Raw genomic sequence first — 20,013 nt, 5'->3', positions numbered from 1 at the left:
AATAGAGATGGGGGTATTTCTATACAAATACCCTCGCACAGCTGGACTTAACGACGCATGACCATCCACTCATGTGTACAGCAGTGGTAGAAGTCTCGGTCAGCCTTCCAATTGCTCCAGAGCACCGCACTTTCCGCTCATCTAACCAACTCCAGGAAGGGGGAGAGAGGATGAGTCCCCCTGCATGGCTGCCGAGTGGCTAGATGAGTAGAGAGTGGCACTTTGGGAATGATTGGAAGGCTGATTGAGGCTGCTACTACCAGCGGACACGTGAGTGGACGGTCCGGCCCCAGGAGCTAGACCCTTGTTAAGTCCAGCTATGAATGCCCCCATCACTATTTCAGAATAAGTTCCAGGTAGGATTTTGGCCCCTGACTGTGTATAATTCTGTGGAGCCTGAACTGGTTCTTCATGGACCACCAGATTCTACAGATCCATTTTTCAAGACGAATCTTTTGGCAACCAAGTGCTACAGTGTTCAGAGGTGCTTCAAATACCATATAAAAGGAACTACTGGATGGGATTTTAAAAGCAGCAAAAATTCGTGACACAGCAGCTGAAGAAAACAGGCTAATTACACCACAGGTACCTCCATACACAGTCAACATGTCAGTTTCCCATTACACCAGTGAAGAAGGCTCAGCAGTGGAACAGTTTTGAGATTTACTCAGCTGCAAGACTCTCAGTCAGAAAGTGTTTCTAAAGTTTGCTTTGGCACCTGATGGAGTTGTTCACAGTGACAGGAAAAAAAACTGACCACCCAGAACTGTGATGGATCACTTCCAGAATCTTAGTTGCCCAGAGACAAGATATGAACTGAGCAGATTTATGTGCAAAAGACCCTAATATATTCAGACATCCACTGTGTTCACTGCTATGCATATTAGTTGAATCTGGTCATGCAACAAGCAGTATCCATGATCACAGGACTGGCTTTCTTTTTGGATACTTTCAGAGTCCTGACATTTCTTTTCCTGAAACAGAAAATGAAATTCTGGAGGAAGGAGGTAGAAGGCATTTCCCAAGATCAGTGCAGACACAATGTTATTTCAGCATCAAAACAGTGAAGGTGGCTGAGAAATCAGAATTTACCAAAAGCTTTCAGCAGGTAAGAACTTGGAAGCTAGACTGGATTGTTGCCCAGGCCAATTTCTTTCAGATGCTACAAGATGGTAAGTTCCCATTGCTTTCACCATTCATAGAATCACACCACACTTGGTGTATCCTTACCTCTGCAGTCATATCCACATGTGCTGAACAGAGAGGAAAGGGACTTTGGATTTTGTCATTGCCATAAATGCTGAGAGTCCATCTGCAGCTTGTTATCTGAGTCACCTTCAAAATCTTAGTTGCCCAAAGACAAGAGGCCATGGAATTACAGTGGTGCCTCGCACAACGAGTGCCTCACACAACGATGAATTCACACAACGATGCCTTTTTCTGTTAAATTTGCTGCCTCACACAGTGATGTTTCCTATGGGGGATTTTCACACAACGATCTCCCTTTTCGCTCCTGTAAAAGTGTCTTACAATGTTTGGAAGCTGTTTTAAATGATTGCAATGGTTAGTCCACCTCCTGAAACCTATGCAAACTGATTTTGGTGTTGTTCTGACACTTCGTTAATTTATGATGATTTTTTGAATTTTCTCCATTGGAAACCATTGGATGGTCTGTCTAATGGTTTCCAATGGAAAAAACAAAAAATCATCATAAATTAACGAAGTGTCAGAACAACACCAAAATCAGTTTGCATAGGTTTCAGGAGGTGGACTAACCATTGCAATCATTTAAAACAGCTTCCAAACATTGTAAGACACTTTTACAGGAGCGAAAAAGGACTTCGCAAAGGCATTGAAATGTATTGAGTCGGCTTCAATACATTCCAATATAGGAAACATTGTTTCACTCAACGATGTTTCCTATGGGGATTTTCACTGAACGATGGCAATCCGTTCCAATTGGAACGGATTAACCGGTTTTCAATGCATTCCTATGGGAAATGGTGTTTCACAGAACGATGTTTCACACAACGTTGATTTTTTTGGAACCAATTAACATCGTTGTGTGAGGCACCACTGTAATTGCAAATGATGCCTGCAACATCACACACACCAAGGAAAATTTTGTCTTCACCACTTTTCAGCTGCAGTTCTTATACAAGGAAATTTTTTACAGCACACAACTAGATATTTCTAGGAGGTATTCAAGCAGTAGAGGAGGTGGGAGTGAGCCACATTTCTAAGGGAAGAAAGTAGGCTGGCATGTCCCACCTCCAGTGGTACACTAATAAATGCTGCCTAAAAACACTCCAACACAGTGAGGAGCAAACAGAGCATCTGCCCTGGCTATGTTAATGTTGTATTTATGGGTATCATTCTATCTACAATCCAAAAAGTATAGTCCACTCTAGAATGCAAAGAGAAACTGAATAGAGCTTCAAGGCATTTAGAAGCCTCAGAATCTTGATTCCCGTTTTACTCCCAACTGTGCTATACAGAAAGATAAAGGCACTTTATATAATATGGAGCGATCCACCTTATTTTCCCTATGATAAGAAAGTCCACAACAGAGGAAAGTCACAGGGCTTTAATAGATAATTTGTACTGTAAAGAAGCAAAAGAAAAACAGTAACAGAGGCAGGCTGTCACCAGTATGACAGGATCACATAGGTGCACTGCGTTCCCAATACCCAAGGCCACAACAGCGACTGGCCTGTTCACCCAATCATAGGAGTGACTTGAGTAAGGTGGGTGTTCTAGCTATTCATCCAGATGCCTGCTGTGCCTTAGATGCATTATATTGTCTCATTCGTTCCTCCAGCTCCGGACGAAAATGACGAATCAGTCCCTGCATGAAGGAACCAGGCAGAATTAGCAAAATATACATTCATAAAATAAATCCATTCCCCACTTTGCATTCATTCATCTCTAGACCATAATCAGAAGTTATCTGATTTGTTCTCATGCCCTTGTCAGGCTAAGTAAGATATAAGGAAGTAAGGACGTTACCTGCACAGGCCAAGCAGCTCCATCACCCAGAGCACAGATGGTATGTCCCTCAATCTGTTTGCTAATTTCCCATAAGGAATCAATCTCTGCCACTTGCGCATTGCCACTCACAAACCGCCACATCACCTTGTTCATCCAGTCAACACCTATAGGAACAAAATAAAGAAAACCAAGCACAACGCCATCATTCTTGAAAGGACAATTAGTTCAAAGACAGAGATCAAACTACAGCCCAATACCAAGCAGAAAAGATTAAGTAGACTTTTCACATTGGCCTGTTAGTTTTAACCTGACAACTTGTGCCATTCCTTTTCAGAGAGCTTTAGGGAGATGCTGATAGCACCCCTTGCCTGGGAGGTAAGAGATTTGGAGCTTTGCACTAAAACCCTTCTCTCCCCTCCACCCCAAATCCTTGTTCTAGAGAAGAACTGCAGTGGAGTCATGAGCTGCAATGCTCACCTTCTCGGCACGGTGTGCACTGCCCACAGCTCTCATGCTTGTAGAATTCAATAAGACGTGCAATGGCTCGAACTATGTCTGTCTGGGAAAGAAGACAACAATGAAGACCTGCTCAGCAGGAAGACACAGAGGCAGGATCAAAGGACTGTCCTTACCGATTTGTCCATGACAATGACAGCTGCAGTCCCAAGCCCAGACTGTGCCTGCACCAATCCGTCAAAATCCATTGGCACTGTCTCACATACTGACTTGGGGATGAGGGGAGTGGATGAACCTCCAGGAATCACAGCAAGCAGGTTATCCCAGCCACCTCTAACACCCCCTAGATGGAAAGCAGAGATACGGTCAGGCCTGACTCACCTGCCTATCTCAGAACACAACAGAAAGCACACAGCACTGCAGAATTTTACCCACTAATACAAAATATTTGAGGCGGACTAATGGCCATTTCCTTATGACATGCAAGACCAGATGGCTGTCACCTGCATGGAGTTCGATGAGGTCACGCAGTGGTATTGACATCTCCTCTTCTACAGTACAGGGTGTATTGACATGGCCTGAGATATTGAAAAGCTTGGTTCCAGAGTTACGCTCACGTCCAAAGCTAGCAAACCAGGTACCCCCTCGCCGACAGATGGTAGGTGCCACCGCAACTGTCTCTACGTTGGCCACTGTAGTTGGGCAACCAAAAACCCCTAGAGGCAGGAAGAAAAGTGAGGTAGCTTTAATCACTTTTACAGCTAACTACTGAATTAAGATAATGGGAAATGAGCAATGAGTGTTGTAATTTTCTTCTATCTATACCATAATTTCAAAAAGAAATCCCTGGGTAGCAGGAACAACTATGGAAAGTTCCAAGGATAGAACTCTTGTAGCTGTTTTGGGTTGGGAAACCTATTTTGCAAATGTCACAAGGAACGAGACATAATAAGGGTTCTTAAGGGGCTGAGGTTGCATACTCAAGCTGACCAATATAGGCATTTGGAGGCCATGTTTAAGTATGCAGGAAAATATCATACCCACACCAACCGCCACAGAGGGAGCATTTAAGATGCCGTACCCACATCAGCTGGGAAAGGAGGCTTGAGGCGTGGCTTCCCCTGCTTGCCCTCAAGGGATTCAATGAGTGCGGTCTCTTCGCCACAGATGTAGGCACCTGCCCCTCTTGCCACAAAGACATCAAAGTCATAGCCGGAGCCACAAGCGTTCTTGCCCACCAGTCCTGCCTCATAGGCCTCTCGGATTGCCACCTAATGAGACACCAGGAGCACAGCTAAGAGCCAGACCACAGAAACAGTTCAAATGGTTTTCCAACAACAGTAAAACACGTAGGCATGAAAGATAGAACATAAAAGCTATCCCAAGTAAAGGCTAAGAGATTAATCAACTATTTCTAGCACTTTTCACAAAATGGTGTAAGAATACTGCTCAGCTACACACCATAATGAGAGCAGTGACTCACTTGCAAGTTTGAGGCTTCATTATAGAACTCCCCGCGAATGTAGATGTAGGCAGCTCGGGCTCCCATAGCCCGTCCTGCTACAAGGCAGCCCTCCACCAGCTTATGGGGGTCATGACGCATGATCTCCCTGTCCTTACAGGTTCCTGGCTCCCCCTCATCTGCATTTACCACCAAGTACTTGGGTCTGAAACACAGGAAAAGTTATGTAAAGTTCCCTGGGAAACAAAGTCTCTCATAAAAAAGCACCTGCTCTATTGAAAACTGTATGCTAATCAATCTGTTTAATTCATACTCAGGATACAGACCAAGTAGTCAGGCCAACAATCCATCATGTTTAAGATCCTGCTTCTGTTCATGGTCAGGGAACTGAGACCTCACTCACAAGCTGTTTTTGCTGTTGGAATTCTGTGAGCATTCAGATGCATTTCCAAAGGACTGTTTATTACTGGGACATCTGTGTCCCCAAATCTTCCAAAACACAGAATATTTTAAATTAAGAACAAGTCTATGAGTTAGGGTATGCTTGCCAAGGCTGATTGTTCTGCAGTGACTTTAGTACACTGCTGTTCTAACCTCACTTTTGTGAGCACAATATACATTTTCACAGTTCCTTTTGTGTTACACTCCCTTAACTATTTTAGCACTCTATACATACAGGCTTTCAAACTCTGACAACCTCAGCAAGACCTCTATCTCCAATGTTATTTAAAACTGCACTTCTCAAGTCTAATCTGAAAATATGTACCCTGTGTCAAACTGTGCCTTTAGCATATGTGAGTGATTTCTATGATGAACAGCATGAAATTTGAAGGTACTCTTTTGCCAATGTAAAGATGTTTGTAAGATTAGAGGTAAAGCAATTGCATAGTTCCAGATTATTGTTCAGCGTGCAGGCATATACAGCACAGAACTTGACACCAGACTGGAATTTGTTCCCACTACAACACACCTGCCATCTGGGGGCTTATTCATGAAGCTCCATTTGAGACCTGTGGGGAAGCCAGCCCCTCCACGGCCCCTTAGGCCTGAAATCTTTATCTCATTCAAGATCCAGTCAACACCTTTCAGCAAGATTTCCTTAGTTTTATACCAGTCACCACGGCTCAAAGCCCCTTTCAGCCTACGGAAAATAGAAAGATTAGGTAAGAAAAACTATCCACATTATTTCATTTAGCAAACCAATTTGTAGAAGGTGACATCATCAATATTATCTTCATGCAGAGCACAAAGACTGAGAGAAATCTGAGTAATTGCAATATAGTATTAATCTGCATTTGGACAGAGCAAAACCTTAGTTAACAACACAGTAGTTGCATTGCAAAATCCTTTCAGAAGTCTATCAAAAATTGACAGGATTTTTAAAGATGTTTTAACACCCACAACATGTTGACTTTCCTTTCCTACATTAATAACAGTGAGTATACAGATTATTTATCATTAGTACACAACACAGACATACCATACTTGGACAACTCTCACCTCCAGTCATGTCGTCCATAAAGATTTGTAAAGATACGATCCTGATCCTTCAGGGGCCCAAACTTTGTTTTCTTGGGAGGTGCCTACAGAACAGAACAAAACAGCTTAAGTCTGCAATGAAACGCCTCTGCCGGGCCCATCCTAACTCTCGATAGAGGACAACACCAAAGAAGGAGGAGAGGGACGTTGTTATGTAACTACTCACAGCAACGATCAGTCTTCAGAGCAAACAAAGCTTGTCAAAGAAGGTCAGAAAAACTCACCGGCTGGGAAAACAGGGGCGAAGTTCAAAGCACCGCATGGCCAGCCACCTATTGTTTCCAGTGCTTAGAAACGTTACTTTGTTGGCCTACGAAAAGTAACGTTCCCAAGCCCTGGTTTCTAGACTAATCTTTCCTCCCCACAAGTTGTCAGGAGGAAGGAGGGCCACAAGCCTACCAAGAACTCACCGACTCCGGAGCAGCGGCAGCGGCTGAAAGGAAGCGAGCTTGAGCGCAAGACCTGCGGAGCCACAGATGCCGAGCCACCCACATCTCGCCGGTGGGGGGGCAGGAAAGGGGGGGGGCGCTCCCTGCTTTTGGTGCAGCCGCCGACCGTGTCACCTTAGCGCAGTGATTCTACGTCACGACTTCGGGCGGCGCTCCCTAATGTCGTGTAGCCCGAAAAGACACATGCGTGCCTCCCCTCCTGGCGCTCGGTTCGCGCGAGGGATTATGGAGATTGTAGTTCAGGTTTGCCGCCTTTATCGGGCTGCTGAGAGGCTTGCTTCCGTACCAGACCTGAAAACCCAGGCTGGTTTCGAGATACAGGAGGCCCTGAAAAAAACTAGAGTCAAGACACTTTATTCTGGGAGGCCTTGAATGATCGCTGTCATCAACAGCAGGTCGTGAAAGCTCTGTTCGGTAATAGCAGAACCGAATCTTCTTGGGGAAATGAGGGTGATAATGATATTGACGCAGCTGGAGCCATCTCCGACAAGACGCCCTCCCAGAGTTTTCTAGGCATGAAGCATTCAGAAGTGACTGACGAGTTCCTTCTTTTGGGGATGCTCTCGCGTCATGCACCTTGGCCAAGGCCACAGAGACCCTGTGTCACCCCATCATCAGCCACACACGCTCGGGATGATCTCAACTGTACCAAACTTTCTCCCAAGAGACTCCCTGGGGATTCAAAACTCTTGGCACCTGACACTCCAGTCCGCTGAAGTTACACCAGCTTCTCGTGGAATCAGAGCCATAACTCGCCGTTTTTGGCACCTGGGTTGGGTCGTGCTTTTCCCCACCCGTTGCCCTGAGGCGTGTTCATGAGCCCTCCGTAAAAATGAGGACCTGCCTTTCCATAAGAATGGGATAGTTAATGCTTTACCAAAAAAAGAAAGTGTTGCCATTTGTTTCTAACACTCATGAGCAGGGTCATCTGTAGGTTTTGCTGTTCTCTAAATTTTGGTGCCCTGGGACAAAGTACCAGTAGCTCCACTGGTTACAATCATGCTTGGAGTATATAAAATTGTGGCTAAAATCCAGTTGTAAGTTGCAACTAAAGTAAGCCTATCGAATCAATGAAACTTACAAAGATTTGACTCACAAAATTACTCCTAATGCAATCGGCCCACTCTAGTTGTGATTTACTATTGGAATTCAGCCCAAAATTACTAGAGTACTGTAGTTCTTTGTAAGCAGTTTGCCTTTTCCTCAGCAATAAACATCCCTTATCCATCTTTCTGCATAGAAGGCATTTTCACATGCAGTGGGGTCTTCCCTCATGCTCTATTAATTATTAAATATTAATGCATACCAGAAATCTGAGGTTGTACATATGAGTCCTATACTTATGTGACAGTAGGCCCCACTGAAATCTATGAGACTTAATTTCTGGACATCTATACAATTCTGCTGTACTTAAATGCATGTTCTCACCAATTATCTCACCAATTGAAAATGTAGAAAATGTAGAAGGGTTTCTTATACACTCTTCCATGAAGGTCCTCTACAGATCAATTAGATTGACTTCCAAATAAAAATGTTCTTGGTGCTTTTGGATATTCTTGAAGCTCACCTTGTTAAGATTTTGGTGCCTCTCATTAAAAGCCGATGTTGTGATGCAAAACATGTTTGCTAAGTAGTAATTCATGTTTCTTTTTAATGGATCTTATTTCTGAGTAGATATATCTTGAATCAAGATGCATCCTGCATATGCATTCCTTCAGATCCAAACTTTGTTGAGTGGAGTTTATTGCCAACTGTATGCAGAGAACTGAAGCTTTATGTGGAGGTCTCAAGTTGGGACTCAGCAGGACTTTTTTAAAATGAGGGATGAAGAATTCCAGCTTCCGTCAGCTCTACCTAGCCTAGTTAAGGGTGCACAGTCAGGGAAGATGCAGCCCTACAGATCTGGGAGGCCATGGTTGCCCACATGTGCTTTGAAATAAATATGGATAGGATTGACTGCAAGAACAAACCTATCCATTCTGGAATGATCCACTGGAAGGACAGATCCTGAAGCTGAGGCTCCAATACTTTGGCCATCTCATGAGAAGAGAAGACTCCCTGGAAAAGACCCTGATGTTAGGAAAGTGTGAAGGCAAGAGGAGAAGGGGACGACAGAGGATGAGATGGCTGGACAGTGTCATCGAAGCTACCAGAATGAATGTGACCCAACTCTAGGAAGCAGTGGAAGACAAGAGGGCCTGGCGTGCTCTGGTCCATGGGGCCACGAAGAGTCAGACATGACTAAATGACTAAACAACAACAAGGATTGAGCCGCAAGTTTGCAATCAGTGAATTCAGTGGATTTGACTTCTGAGTCTATATGCCTGGGATGCTCCTTCTTGTTTACGATATACAAACATCCTATGATATATGAGAAGGAAATCTGCCATATGTACATTTTTAACTTCAGTTAGCTATGTGCTGTCAAGTCAGAACTGATTTATAGCAACCCCAATAGGGCTTTCAAGGTAGGTGAGATATTTAAGAAGTGGTTTTACCAGTTCCATTCCCCCAGTGAATTTCTATGGCCATGTAGGGATTCAAACCATGGTCTCCAGAGTCCTAGTCTGTCACTTGATCCACTATACCACATGGAGTAACCATTTTTAATTTTAGTTCTTGTATATCCTTATTCCCTTCTTGCAAGTACATCTTAACATGGTGTAGGGGTTTGTGTGCATCAGAGAAGCAGAAAGCAATGCTATCATTGCAAGCCTGGACAGCAGGATCACTCAAGGCGGACATTTCACAGCAGAACCCCAAGATGAAGATGCACTTGCCCTCTTCAAGAGTTATGACCTCATCAGCAGCAGAGAATGGATAGTTCCAACAGTGATGGGGGTGGAAAAACCTCTGGAGGACAGCTACTGGGCAGCAGTGGTAGCTGAAGGTGAGGCTGATGGAGGATCTTTCACAGACAACAATAGTGACACACAAGTTAACTTCATGAGAAGTAAAAGGTGACAAAAACGCGAGTTCAGTTTTTCAGCAACTGTCACGTAGAGATAAAGAGAACGGTGTAGAGTGCCAGTGTATAGGAACAGAAGAGAATAATAAAAAAGGAAAAACAGAAGAACCACAAAATCAAAAGGAAATTTAAGCTTGGATTAGGAATGCTGAAAGACCAATTAGTAAACATATTCTCTCACCAGGATAAAATAAATACAAGGTAGAAACAGTGTGTTCAAGATGTATACAGAATATTTGGTCTTCATTTTAATTCCCCTCCCCATTGAATCATCATTCTGCGCTCTGAGAATATGCTCATAATATACTCATGCATGCACCTGTGCTGTACAAGCGTGTAAGACACTGAGAGGCTGCACTTTAGTGATAATGATCTTTGTCTATTGACAGAAGACTTGGGGCTCTATAGCCCTCAATTTCCTTTTATTCTGGAAAGGCTTGGCTTCTACCAGTTTGCCTCATTTTCAAGCAGCTGTTGAGCTGTGTTGCCAAGAGCAGGATTACACAGCTGATCTCTCTGATCCTGTTGATTCTTGGTCTGAGAAGGATGATCCCATTACATTGGGAATGTGTTGTGGAGATAGCCTGGTTAGCACAGTAGTCTGGAACTGCTCCAAGATGCTGTGGGTTCTCCAGCTTCTGCTTGGTCCTTGAAGCACAAACTTTCCAGATTTATTCACAAGGATAGCAAGGTACTCCTAGTTTTAGACTGACAGATAACTGGCCCAGGTGGTAGATGTTGGCAGTGGCAATCCCAAGCTTTTTTCTTCTGAGCCCTCCTTTCAAGCACTCCACACTAACACTCTCCCGTGTTGATACCGGCACCTGCTTGTCATATTCTCGGCTATCTGTTTAACCTGGCTGTCTTTTAATCATTGCATCACATACGATTGGTCTCTTCCCAGCTGTACTAAGTGAGCAGGCAGAGAAGCAAGCATTATTCTGTTAGCATTATGTATGCTATTGTTGTGACAACTGCTGCTGCTTTATGGTATTCACATCAGCATGCAGGAAACATGTGCCCTATGGTGTGGGGAAGGAACAGCAAGGTGCCAGAGGCCATAGCTGCACATGTCATACGGCCTGTTCAGTGTTCCATTGTTACCTTCATATGCAATGAAGAATTTTTCATCAAATGGTGAAGTCTAGCTCACTGTCCCAAAAGACATCCTTGAACTAAGTTAGCCATTTAAACGGGATCCTGAAAGATATGTGCTCAACCAACATGTAATTTTAAGAGTAAATACAGCTCTAGGGGTGTGATTCTAGTGTGTCAAAAATCTCATGGGATGCTTAGCTTCCCTCTTGCCTCATACTATAAATCCATAGTTGAATTTATCCCTTTTAGATCACCTCAAATCATCATGCCTAGTTGCATCCTCATTTGTAGTTTCATTAGCGGAAAGCTATTGGAACTTAAGTCCAGAGCTTGGAAAAGTTACATCTTGGGGCCTATATGGTCCACCCCAACATAGCTATTGGTCAAACTGGCTTGGAAATTCCATATATTATAGAAAAAAACATAACTTTTCCAAGGTCTGCGAAAGCCTAGAAACACCATGAATCAGATAGCCCTTATTGCTCCGCTTCAGAGACCATACTCCAGATTAGTAGCACCTCTCTTGACTACGACAATTTTCTGGCCTCCATTATTTTCCCTTGCAAGCAAAGAGAAGCAAGTTTTTAAATCAGCTTTATTAAATCAAGGAATAGAAAACTTTGGAGGTCACTCATTCACAGGCTTGCCATTGGTGGTACGTGACTTAATAGCACATAACAGAAAACAGCAAAGGATTCCAGGAACCGCTACATAAATTGTATTGTGAAGGAGGAACTGGTTTCACTGCTTCCCATTTCCATTGATAGGGCGCTGTTTGCGGGCATCAGATTCTAAGTAAGCCTTGAGCTGTGGCCGGTTATTAAGGCGCTGCACATAACCAGCCAGCAAAGGAAACGAAGCCAGACAGTCAGGTGCTAGGACCAGATGCAGGTGCAATATGTCCAACAGGTTATAGTCTACAAAGGAGATCTGCAGAAGAACAACAGTAGAGAATCACCTTAGAAGAAGGGGGTTGCAAGTGATCATCGTGTTTTGATATGCTAACTTTAATATACCACAAAGTGGTAAACATGCTAGGGCCAGCTGAGTGTTTTCATCTTTCACAGCAACCACTTGCTAACTTGTGTGCGTATCCTGTACCAACAACAAAAAAAGGGGGGGGGGGACAATTCAAAGCAGCAAGTTCTGTTGAAACTGTACTCCAAAAAGCAAGGAATCCACAGACCAATACCCTCCATCCCTGCTCAAAACAAGGACACAATGAGGGACTCTTCTTTTATCATAATGTCCAACCAAAGTAAACATTACAACATGACCCCACTAGCCGCTCTACTTGTTACCCAGAACATCACTACTGATATGGAAGAGAGGAAATTAAACACAGACTTTAATATTATCAACATATACAAACAGTAGATTTGTACTGTAGTACTATCCAATGACACAATCTTGACATCCAGGTCAAATTCTAATTGATTTGTACTTGGGGGAAGAAAATCTAATTGCATTTAATAGTCTCAGATTTAGGGAATGTTCCTTCTCCTCTTCAGGAAACAAAAGTGGACCTCATCTCTTGTGTTTAGCTGGGGTAGGAATTGCAATACAAGAAGATACAATACAATACAATGGGCCTGTATTTTTAATGAGAATGGCACAGATTAAGCTGTGGTCTGAATGTCCTTGCTTTTCAGAGTATAACTTCAATCATAACTCTTTCCTTTAACTTGAAGGGGATTTTTCCCCATTTGGGAAATTGTATGTTTTGCAAGGTGGGAACACACAGGCATCACTAGTGGGAAAAGAAAGCTTCTCTTTACTGAAAAGCTTAATTTATAAATTCCACTGTATTGCTAAAAGAAAGCAAACTGTTATTAGCAGTAAGTGTACTACACAGGCCAACTTTTCCTAGCCTGGGAGATTGATCGTTACGGAAATCATAGGGGAAGACAAATCTCCTATTTACAACTGTCTTTTAGAGACTTGTAGTGTGTGTTGTAAAGTGCTCCTCATACATTTGCCCATCCCTACATCAACTGTTAGTGTGCTGCTCAGTGTTTTGTCAGAGAAAACATATTCCAGAATCAGATCTCTAATCATACCCAAGGAAGTGAGTAACAGAAACTCGCCATTTTCCTTCCAGAATTGCTACTCTATACTGTCCACTTGGGTAAAGGTTAAGAGCTGACCATGCTTTCAGAAAATAGTACTGAAAGACAAAACTGCAGTCTCAGTGAGTGACAGCTGGAATAAAAATGTTTCCAAAAAATAAAAGAAATCTACATTGTCACAAACACCAATATGAATTTACAAATTGACCAAATTTCTGTTTGCATAATTACACCAATGTAAACTGGATAACTTCCTGTCTCATCCCCCACCCCTCCCTAGATTCTCTTTTGCCCTGGGGAAGCCTTTGGGGGAGTAAGGAGCCTTTCATAATAAAAAAAAATTATGGCCTGGATCAGGCTGGATGGCTGGAAGCAATCCAGCACTGAATTTTTACTATGAAAGGATCCCCACCCCTGTCCTGAAGCTCAGAAAGGGTTTCACAGGGCAAAAGGGAGGCCCTACAGAACCTTGGAAAATGAAAGAGGGGGGATATAAATCTTTTGATTAATTTAAATGGATTATTTCTAATTTGGTTTATGCTGACATAACTATGTGGACCGGATTTTGCCCATCAAGTATCATTATAACTAGTTTTCATTCCTATAAATTTGAAAATGTTGTTTGACGGTTCATAAAATAATAAAACTGAAGCATGTTTTGGGAATAGCATTTTCAATTCTTCATCCTGGGGTAAAATTTGAAAGAAAACATGTAACAAATAGCTGGCTGGGTAGATAGGTGAGTTGGGGATCTGGCTGTGGAGCCAGAGGTTGAAAGTTCAATCCCCCACTGTGCTTCCTGTGAACAGAGCCAGCCTGTATGGCCTTGGGCAAGCTGCACAGTTCCAGGGTACTCCCAGAAGAAGGGAATGACGAACCACTTCTGAGTATTCTCTAGGAAATGCTAAAAAGGATCACCATAAATGAGAATTGACTTGATGGCACATGATTATTATATATAGCACGGAAGTCTCAAATGACTGCATTAAGTAACGGAGTGTGGCATTTAGTATTAGTGCCTTACATAGATTTTTGTCCTTCCCTATGACAAAACATATTATACAAATAAGAAATTATGTTAATTTGCTTAATTTGCAGAAAAGAATTGCAGAAATCTCGATTGTTGAATGAGATGATTTAATTTTTATACCAGATGCATCTTTGGATAGAGGGAATAAAACAAAGTTTAAGGTTCTAAAGGGGGGGGGGGGAATGGCAAAAATAGTTAGGAAGTGTTTCCCCAAAACTGAAAGCAGACTCCAGAATAAATGCAGTACCATCTGAGTATGTTCCAAAAACAGAAGCACAGCCTATACTGGGGGTGCGGGAGGAGAGCTCAGAAATCAAAGCTGGGGAGCAAGAAGATATACCACCCACTTATCAAAAAATGAGATTAATAAACAATAAAACAAAAACACAGTGGAGGAATCTGCACCTACCAATTCAGCATCCAACATGAAGACTGGCTTACCTTTTTGCCCACAATGAAGCCCTTGCCACCATCATTCTGAGCTAGAAGAGTTTCAAAAGGGCGCAGCTGCCCTGGCAGCGCCTCAATGTACTCAGCTTTGCCTGCATCCTATGAAGAAACAACAATTAGCATGGAGAGAAAAAGATCTCACTCCTCTGTCTCCTTGTCTGCCAGAGAACCCCACTGCCCAACCACCTGGGGGAACAACTGTGAGGTATGATGAGCAGTTACAGCTAGACTCAGAGCTATTTATATGATACTGTAAAGATGCAGAAGAATCCTTTGGCTTCTACTTCCTACACCTTGCTGACAAGATTCACTGCACTGGGAGCAAGGAGTCTGGATTCTGAGGGCTTTCACTCTTACACTCCAGCAAAGAAAATGTCAGATAAAGAAGGATGTAGGGCTGTCCTTTCTCCTAGCTTTTGTGCCTCTGTTCCTGAAACTCTTGTGGCCCGAATCTTCTCAGACTTCTGCAAAGGTTGGGGAAAGTTTTTTTTTTTTTGGATCACAATCCCAGAATTCCCCTAACCCATGCCTACACTCTATGTGTGATTCTCAGAGATGTAGCCCAAAGAAAAGAAACAAATGTCCCTAATTCAAACTTTCAATAGAGAGACCAGATTCACTGGGGGCCTAGGTTTTATCTTTCATGTGTGAATATTAAATAGCAAACTCCAAGGTCATTTACTCTTTCAATAAAACTATGTCCCTTACTGATATGCTCTAAGAGAAGCCCAGGACTTATTCTCTGCATTCCTCCTTCTGGTTATCAGAAACTCCTAAGAAACCTTTTACAGTACAGGGCTCACAATTCTAAAGGAGAAAAGCAAAGTTAAGCCTTCCCACACCACAACTCACGTAGTTCTGATAGATGAGGCGAACGTATTTGAGACGCATGTCCTCCACTCCATCATTCACCATGTCTAGCAATGTCGCTTCCCTTGCATTTTCACCATACAGCCCTGAACCACAGCAAAAAGGGGTTGGAAAGAGGTTGTCCTAATGGCCAGCAGACTCCCTCATAGGCATATAGATGAAGAGTCATGCGCTCGCATGTTTTCTCCACAGCCCTCCCCAAAATGCTCACACCTAGCATCTGAGTGTGTTGAAGAAGCTAACTTTACAGCGGCCACCAACCTTACACTGCAAAAGGGGACAGAAACCACAGTGCCCTAGACATAATCTGGTCTGCAAAGCTCCCATCCTGACAGCCGAAAATCTGGCTGAATCCTGACATCTTCCTAAAGGCTCTCCCCCCAAAACACACCCACAAATTGGGAAAGCAAGAGGCAACATGCAGGAAATCCCACTGTTGGGGGGGGGGGGCTATACAGTTACCAAGGACATGCCCTGCTTGACACTGGCTGCTGCCTTCAGATAGTGAAGAACTTGCAACCAAATACATTTTTAGTTTCCAGTTCATTATATTTATGGATTTCACTAACTCTGATCTATAATTTAAGTTTACAGCTTATCATGTATGTCTACATGTTTTTCATCTTACACCTCTCCCTGCCTTTTCTGCTCATGGTTTATATTCATTATCTGTCATCAAGTTGGAGCAGATGTATAGAGACCCTAATAGGGCTTTCAAAATAAGTGAGATATTTGAAGAGTGGGTTTACCAGTTCCTCACTTTCAGTGAACTTCTATGGTTCAGTTGGATTCAAACCCAAGCCCTCTGAGTCCTAGTCTATCACTCTGTCCACTACACCATACTGGGTATCTTCATGGCTTATACTACCACTACTGATAGCATCATCTCACACACCGTGATCTATCCTTACCAACTAAATGAAGAGAAAGCTCTACTTGTGTGCATACTGTGCACACAGGTATCCAACTTTCCCCTTCTTCAAGACACAACATGCACTTGTCTTTGCATAAAATCGCAGCTACATGCAGTTCCTTTCCATGTTCCCCAGTCCACCCAAAACCATACCATGATTCCTAGCCAAGTGGCGCAGGATGGCATTTGACTGGTAGAGTACAAAGTCTCCATCTTGAAATTTTGGCAACTGGCCAAAGAGCTGGTGGAGAAGAGGAAGTTAAGAAAAATGTGTTAGAAGCAGAGTAAATGGCAGAAATTGGGAAAGTTACTTTGCCAATAGCTACACTGGATGGGAGATTCTGGGAACTGTAGTCCAGAGAAATAACACTTCCCGAATAACATTTCCACTGTTTGGCTACAGACTAGTCTGAACAGCTTGGCAGATCCCCTTCCTTTGAAGCACCCCCCCCCAATGCCAATTCCTAAAATAAAACTTCACCCCAGAGATGGTATTACTCACACATGACTTCTTCAGATCTCCCTTCTGCCAAATCTCTCCTGTCACCACATCTTCTGTCCACTGCTGCCCCTGATCAGCCAGCAGCAGGCGAGTGGCCTCACCTCGACCTATGAGAAAGCCAAGTCAAATGTGAACACTTCGCAGGTGGCAAGAGACTGCAGCCCTCCCGTTACCCCAGCCATAATTGGGGAAAGGCATAAACCAGCAGAATGGCTTGCAAAGAAGAAAGCCTCAGATAAATCAACCACAGAAAATTAACAGAAATACAGGGGGCATCTCAGTGTTCATTTACAGTCCAGATCATTACAGAATAAGTTAAAGAGCACTAGGTTTTATGGAGAACCCTGAAGAGCAAATCAGTCTATTGCAAGAACAGACCATTTATTCCTACTGTTTGCTTTCTGCTCTTTTGCCAGTTTCCAGTCCCAAAGAGGACTGCTACTTGTACATCCTAATTGCTAAGTTTGCTCAGGAGCTGTTGGTAAGGATTTTATCACAAACCTTTTGGAAGTCAAAGTACAGTAAACAAACTTGTACCTGCCTACATAGTTACTGACTGATAAGTGAAGTTTATTGCTTTTTAATGATCAGTACTGGCAAAGCAAATGGAGAGGAAACTGGCTCTATATAAAATATCACTCAGGACAGAGAACTAGTGGATCGGGAGAAAAGAAAATATTGCCTCCAGGGTAGAAGTCCATACAGCAGCAGAGTGAGCAGAAGGGTCCTCAAATGCATCACAGATGGCTTGTCACATGTTGAGGTAACAAGTCTCAGAATAGCTCTTTCCCCATATAAGATGGTTAGCTCTACAGTCGAAAATGGATTTACTGCACCACTGAATTCACTTGCCTCATACTTCACCTTTCCTCTTACTTCACCAATGAGTTCAAACTCATTTACGAATTATTTGGAAGCAGCTCAAATATCTTGTTGCTCAGTAACTTAGATAAAATCTGGGCCCAAGGTTTGTAGAGTGTGAGAGAATGGGCCATCTTAAAAATCATTATGCCTAAAGAGCTGGGTGTATTTTTCCTAGAGGAAAAAAAAAAAGCATCTACACAATTATCAGAAAGTGTTCTGGAAAAGAGGAAAAAAACTGGCATGCCAGTGCACACTTACCAGAGAGTACGCTCTACTGAACACAGTGCAACATACCTCTGAATACACTGGAACACAATGGCACAGCATTCTCATTGTGTTCTGCTTCCCTCAAGGCACAGTATCACAGTATATACTGCACCGCTACACCATCTAATCAAGCTAAACAGACAGGTAAAAGGAAGCACTCTCCCTCACAGTAAATGGTGAAATTCACTATCACCTGATGTAGTGAGGGTTGCTAATTTGGCCAGCTTTAAATGGGGACTGGCCAAATTCCTGGAAGACAAGAGGATGCTGATGGCTACTACTCATGGGGTGTTTGTGTCTGTTTGGGACAAGACACAGAGGATGCCTTGTATCCATTTCTGGGAAGCATCAGCATGAGTGGCATTTGTTTGCCACTCCTTTCACCTCTTGCTGGTTGGCTTCTTATGGACAAAACACTGGCCACTGTGTGAACATTACGCTGGGCCAAGACAGGTCTTCTGTTTGGTCAACTCCAGCAGGGCTTTCCTTCTTATTCCAAAACAGTATCCTGGGAGCAGAGAATTTGCAGGATCTGTATTTTGCCCCTCCTCTGAGGAAAAAAGCCTGTTGCCTACAGGCTGTCTGCCTACCAAGTGCGTGCAATCCCTCCTCCTTCCCTCAGCCTTTTGCCAGAACAATGGGCTTTAACTTAAATATTCTTTAAAATTCCATCAGCACCTTTCCTACAAGAAAGCATCCCACCGAGGCTGTCCCTTCTCCAGCCACCCTTATTTCCGGATAATCTGCCGCCCCATTGCAGAAAAATAAAAAGCCCTCTCTCTGCCTCCCCCTTCCCCGCATCTGGCCCATGGGGTGCCTCTGAGCCCGCCTCAGGTGGTGTTGCAGCACTCACCGCGAACGGGGAAGTAGACGAGGGTATATTTGCCAGGCACTAGAAAGGGAACAAGGAGAAAACAAAATGTATTGTTAAGAGACTTCTCAAAAAGCCTCTCCCCCGCCCCCCGCCGACCCATCTCACTGCCCTGCCTTGACCTGCAGCTCTATCGAGAGATTAAAACTGCAGTCCTAATCCTCCTTTACCTGGGACAAACCCGGGGAGCTCGCCCTTAGCATTGCCCCTTTTACGCGGCGTTATCCACTGGGATCAAAGCAACCCCATCTCTCTTCTTCCCCCCCCCCCCGGTCCCGGGGGCGAACGAGGGCCACCCACCCGCCAACCCAGTGGGGGTGGAAAGGGGCGCCATCCTCGCCAGCGCCGCCAGCACCCTACTCACTGTCGGGAGCACCAGCAAAACAAAGATGCAACAGATCCCAAGCTCGTTCTCTCCTTTGTGGGCGGACCCGACCCGAGCGGCTCAATAAATGTTCAGGCAGCAAATGCTGAGTCACGCTGAAGGCGCAAGCCTCGGACCCGCCACGCTTAAAGGAGCAGGCGCCGCCGCCGCCAGAATCCGGCTCCTCGCCTTGGCTTAATTATTCACTGGAGCACGCAACCAGGTCAGGCGCGTTGAGAGGCCGTGGCGCCACAATTCTCGAAATTTCTGGGAATTTCAGAAGCCTCGGAGATTTGCTGCCTTGAGAAAAGAAGACAATTGCCCACTGAATACTGTACGAGTCCATGTATGCCTTCTCCTGACAGCTAGAGGCTCGGTAGAGATCTCCTGCAGTTAGGCTTGTGCCGCATCTCCTTTATGTTAGCGCGCTCTCCGTTGTTTTACTATTTCAGTTCTTCTGTCCAGCGGCTGTACCTGTGGATTTTGTTACAAAGTTAACTGCAAGCGTGCCCAAAAGAGCTTATAACACCTTGGAAAACGCACCCAGCTTTCCCCTGGTGTATTATGACGTTCAAAATGGATGAAAATGCACTGTGTTTTCTTTTAGGAACAAAACCACTCACCCTAGATACTGTTTGAACGCCTACTTTTCCGAAGCTGTGTCTCCTGTGGGCTTTTAAGTTTGTTGTCAGATCATTTGCACTGATTCAGAGCCTTTGATCTTCTACAAGCCATGTCCACTGAGCTGATCCTGTCTGTAGGATGTAGTATGTGCATTGAGTGCAAATGGTAAAATATGCTAGTGGAAGATACATGAACTAGGTATTGTTAGCATGACCTGCAGTGCTGC

General features: G+C 43.8%; 2 protein-coding genes across 2 annotated transcripts; both read right to left on the bottom strand.

Annotated features, from left to right (window-relative positions):
- Positions 1-2,572: 2,572 nt before the first annotated feature.
- Positions 2,573-7,024, bottom strand: NDUFV1 (NADH:ubiquinone oxidoreductase core subunit V1). Its single transcript, XM_020792425.3, has 10 exons — positions 6,859-7,024; positions 6,410-6,492; positions 5,880-6,050; positions 4,931-5,114; positions 4,529-4,718; positions 3,951-4,163; positions 3,624-3,790; positions 3,469-3,550; positions 3,010-3,155; positions 2,573-2,848 (listed from the first exon to the last, which is right to left on the bottom strand). Exons 1-10 carry the CDS (start codon positions 6,940-6,942, stop codon positions 2,765-2,767), a joined length of 1,404 nt encoding a protein of 467 aa, XP_020648084.3. The 5' UTR covers positions 6,943-7,024; the 3' UTR covers positions 2,573-2,764.
- Positions 7,025-11,544: 4,520 nt separating this feature from the next.
- On the bottom strand, positions 11,545-19,538 carry GSTP1 (glutathione S-transferase pi 1). Its single transcript, XM_020792424.3, has 7 exons — positions 19,164-19,538; positions 18,782-18,820; positions 16,798-16,904; positions 16,449-16,536; positions 15,365-15,468; positions 14,504-14,611; positions 11,545-11,893 (listed from the first exon to the last, which is right to left on the bottom strand). Coding segments are annotated over exons 1-7 (636 nt in total). The 5' UTR covers positions 19,165-19,538; the 3' UTR covers positions 11,545-11,704.
- Between the last annotated feature and the right edge of the window lie 475 nt (positions 19,539-20,013).

This window comes from Pogona vitticeps, chromosome 1 (assembly GCF_051106095.1).
Source record: "Pogona vitticeps strain Pit_001003342236 chromosome 1, PviZW2.1, whole genome shotgun sequence".
Lineage (NCBI taxonomy): Eukaryota > Metazoa > Chordata > Lepidosauria > Squamata > Agamidae > Pogona > Pogona vitticeps.
Note: the sequence above shows the minus strand (reverse complement) of the source record. Positions and strands in the feature narration are given on the sequence as shown.

Excerpts from the sequence above, each read along its gene's own strand:
- NDUFV1 (XM_020792425.3), bottom strand. The coding sequence starts at position 6,942 with ATGTGGGTGGCTCGGCATCTGTGGCTCCGCAGGTCTTGCGCTCAAGCT. Across the intron at positions 5,115-5,879 it reads AATAAGCCCCCAGATGGCAG|ACCCAAGTACTTGGTGGTAA; the intron begins GTGTGTTGTAGT and ends CCTGTGTTTCAG. Across the intron at positions 3,551-3,623 it reads TCATTGTCATGGACAAATCG|ACAGACATAGTTCGAGCCAT; the intron begins GTAAGGACAGTC and ends CTTCTTTCCCAG.
- GSTP1 (XM_020792424.3), bottom strand. Across the intron at positions 16,537-16,797 it reads GAGATCTGAAGAAGTCATGT|CTCTTTGGCCAGTTGCCAAA; the intron begins GTGAGTAATACC and ends CTTCTCCACCAG. Across the intron at positions 14,612-15,364 it reads GCCTCATCTATCAGAACTAC|GATGCAGGCAAAGCTGAGTA; the intron begins GTGAGTTGTGGT and ends GTTTCTTCATAG.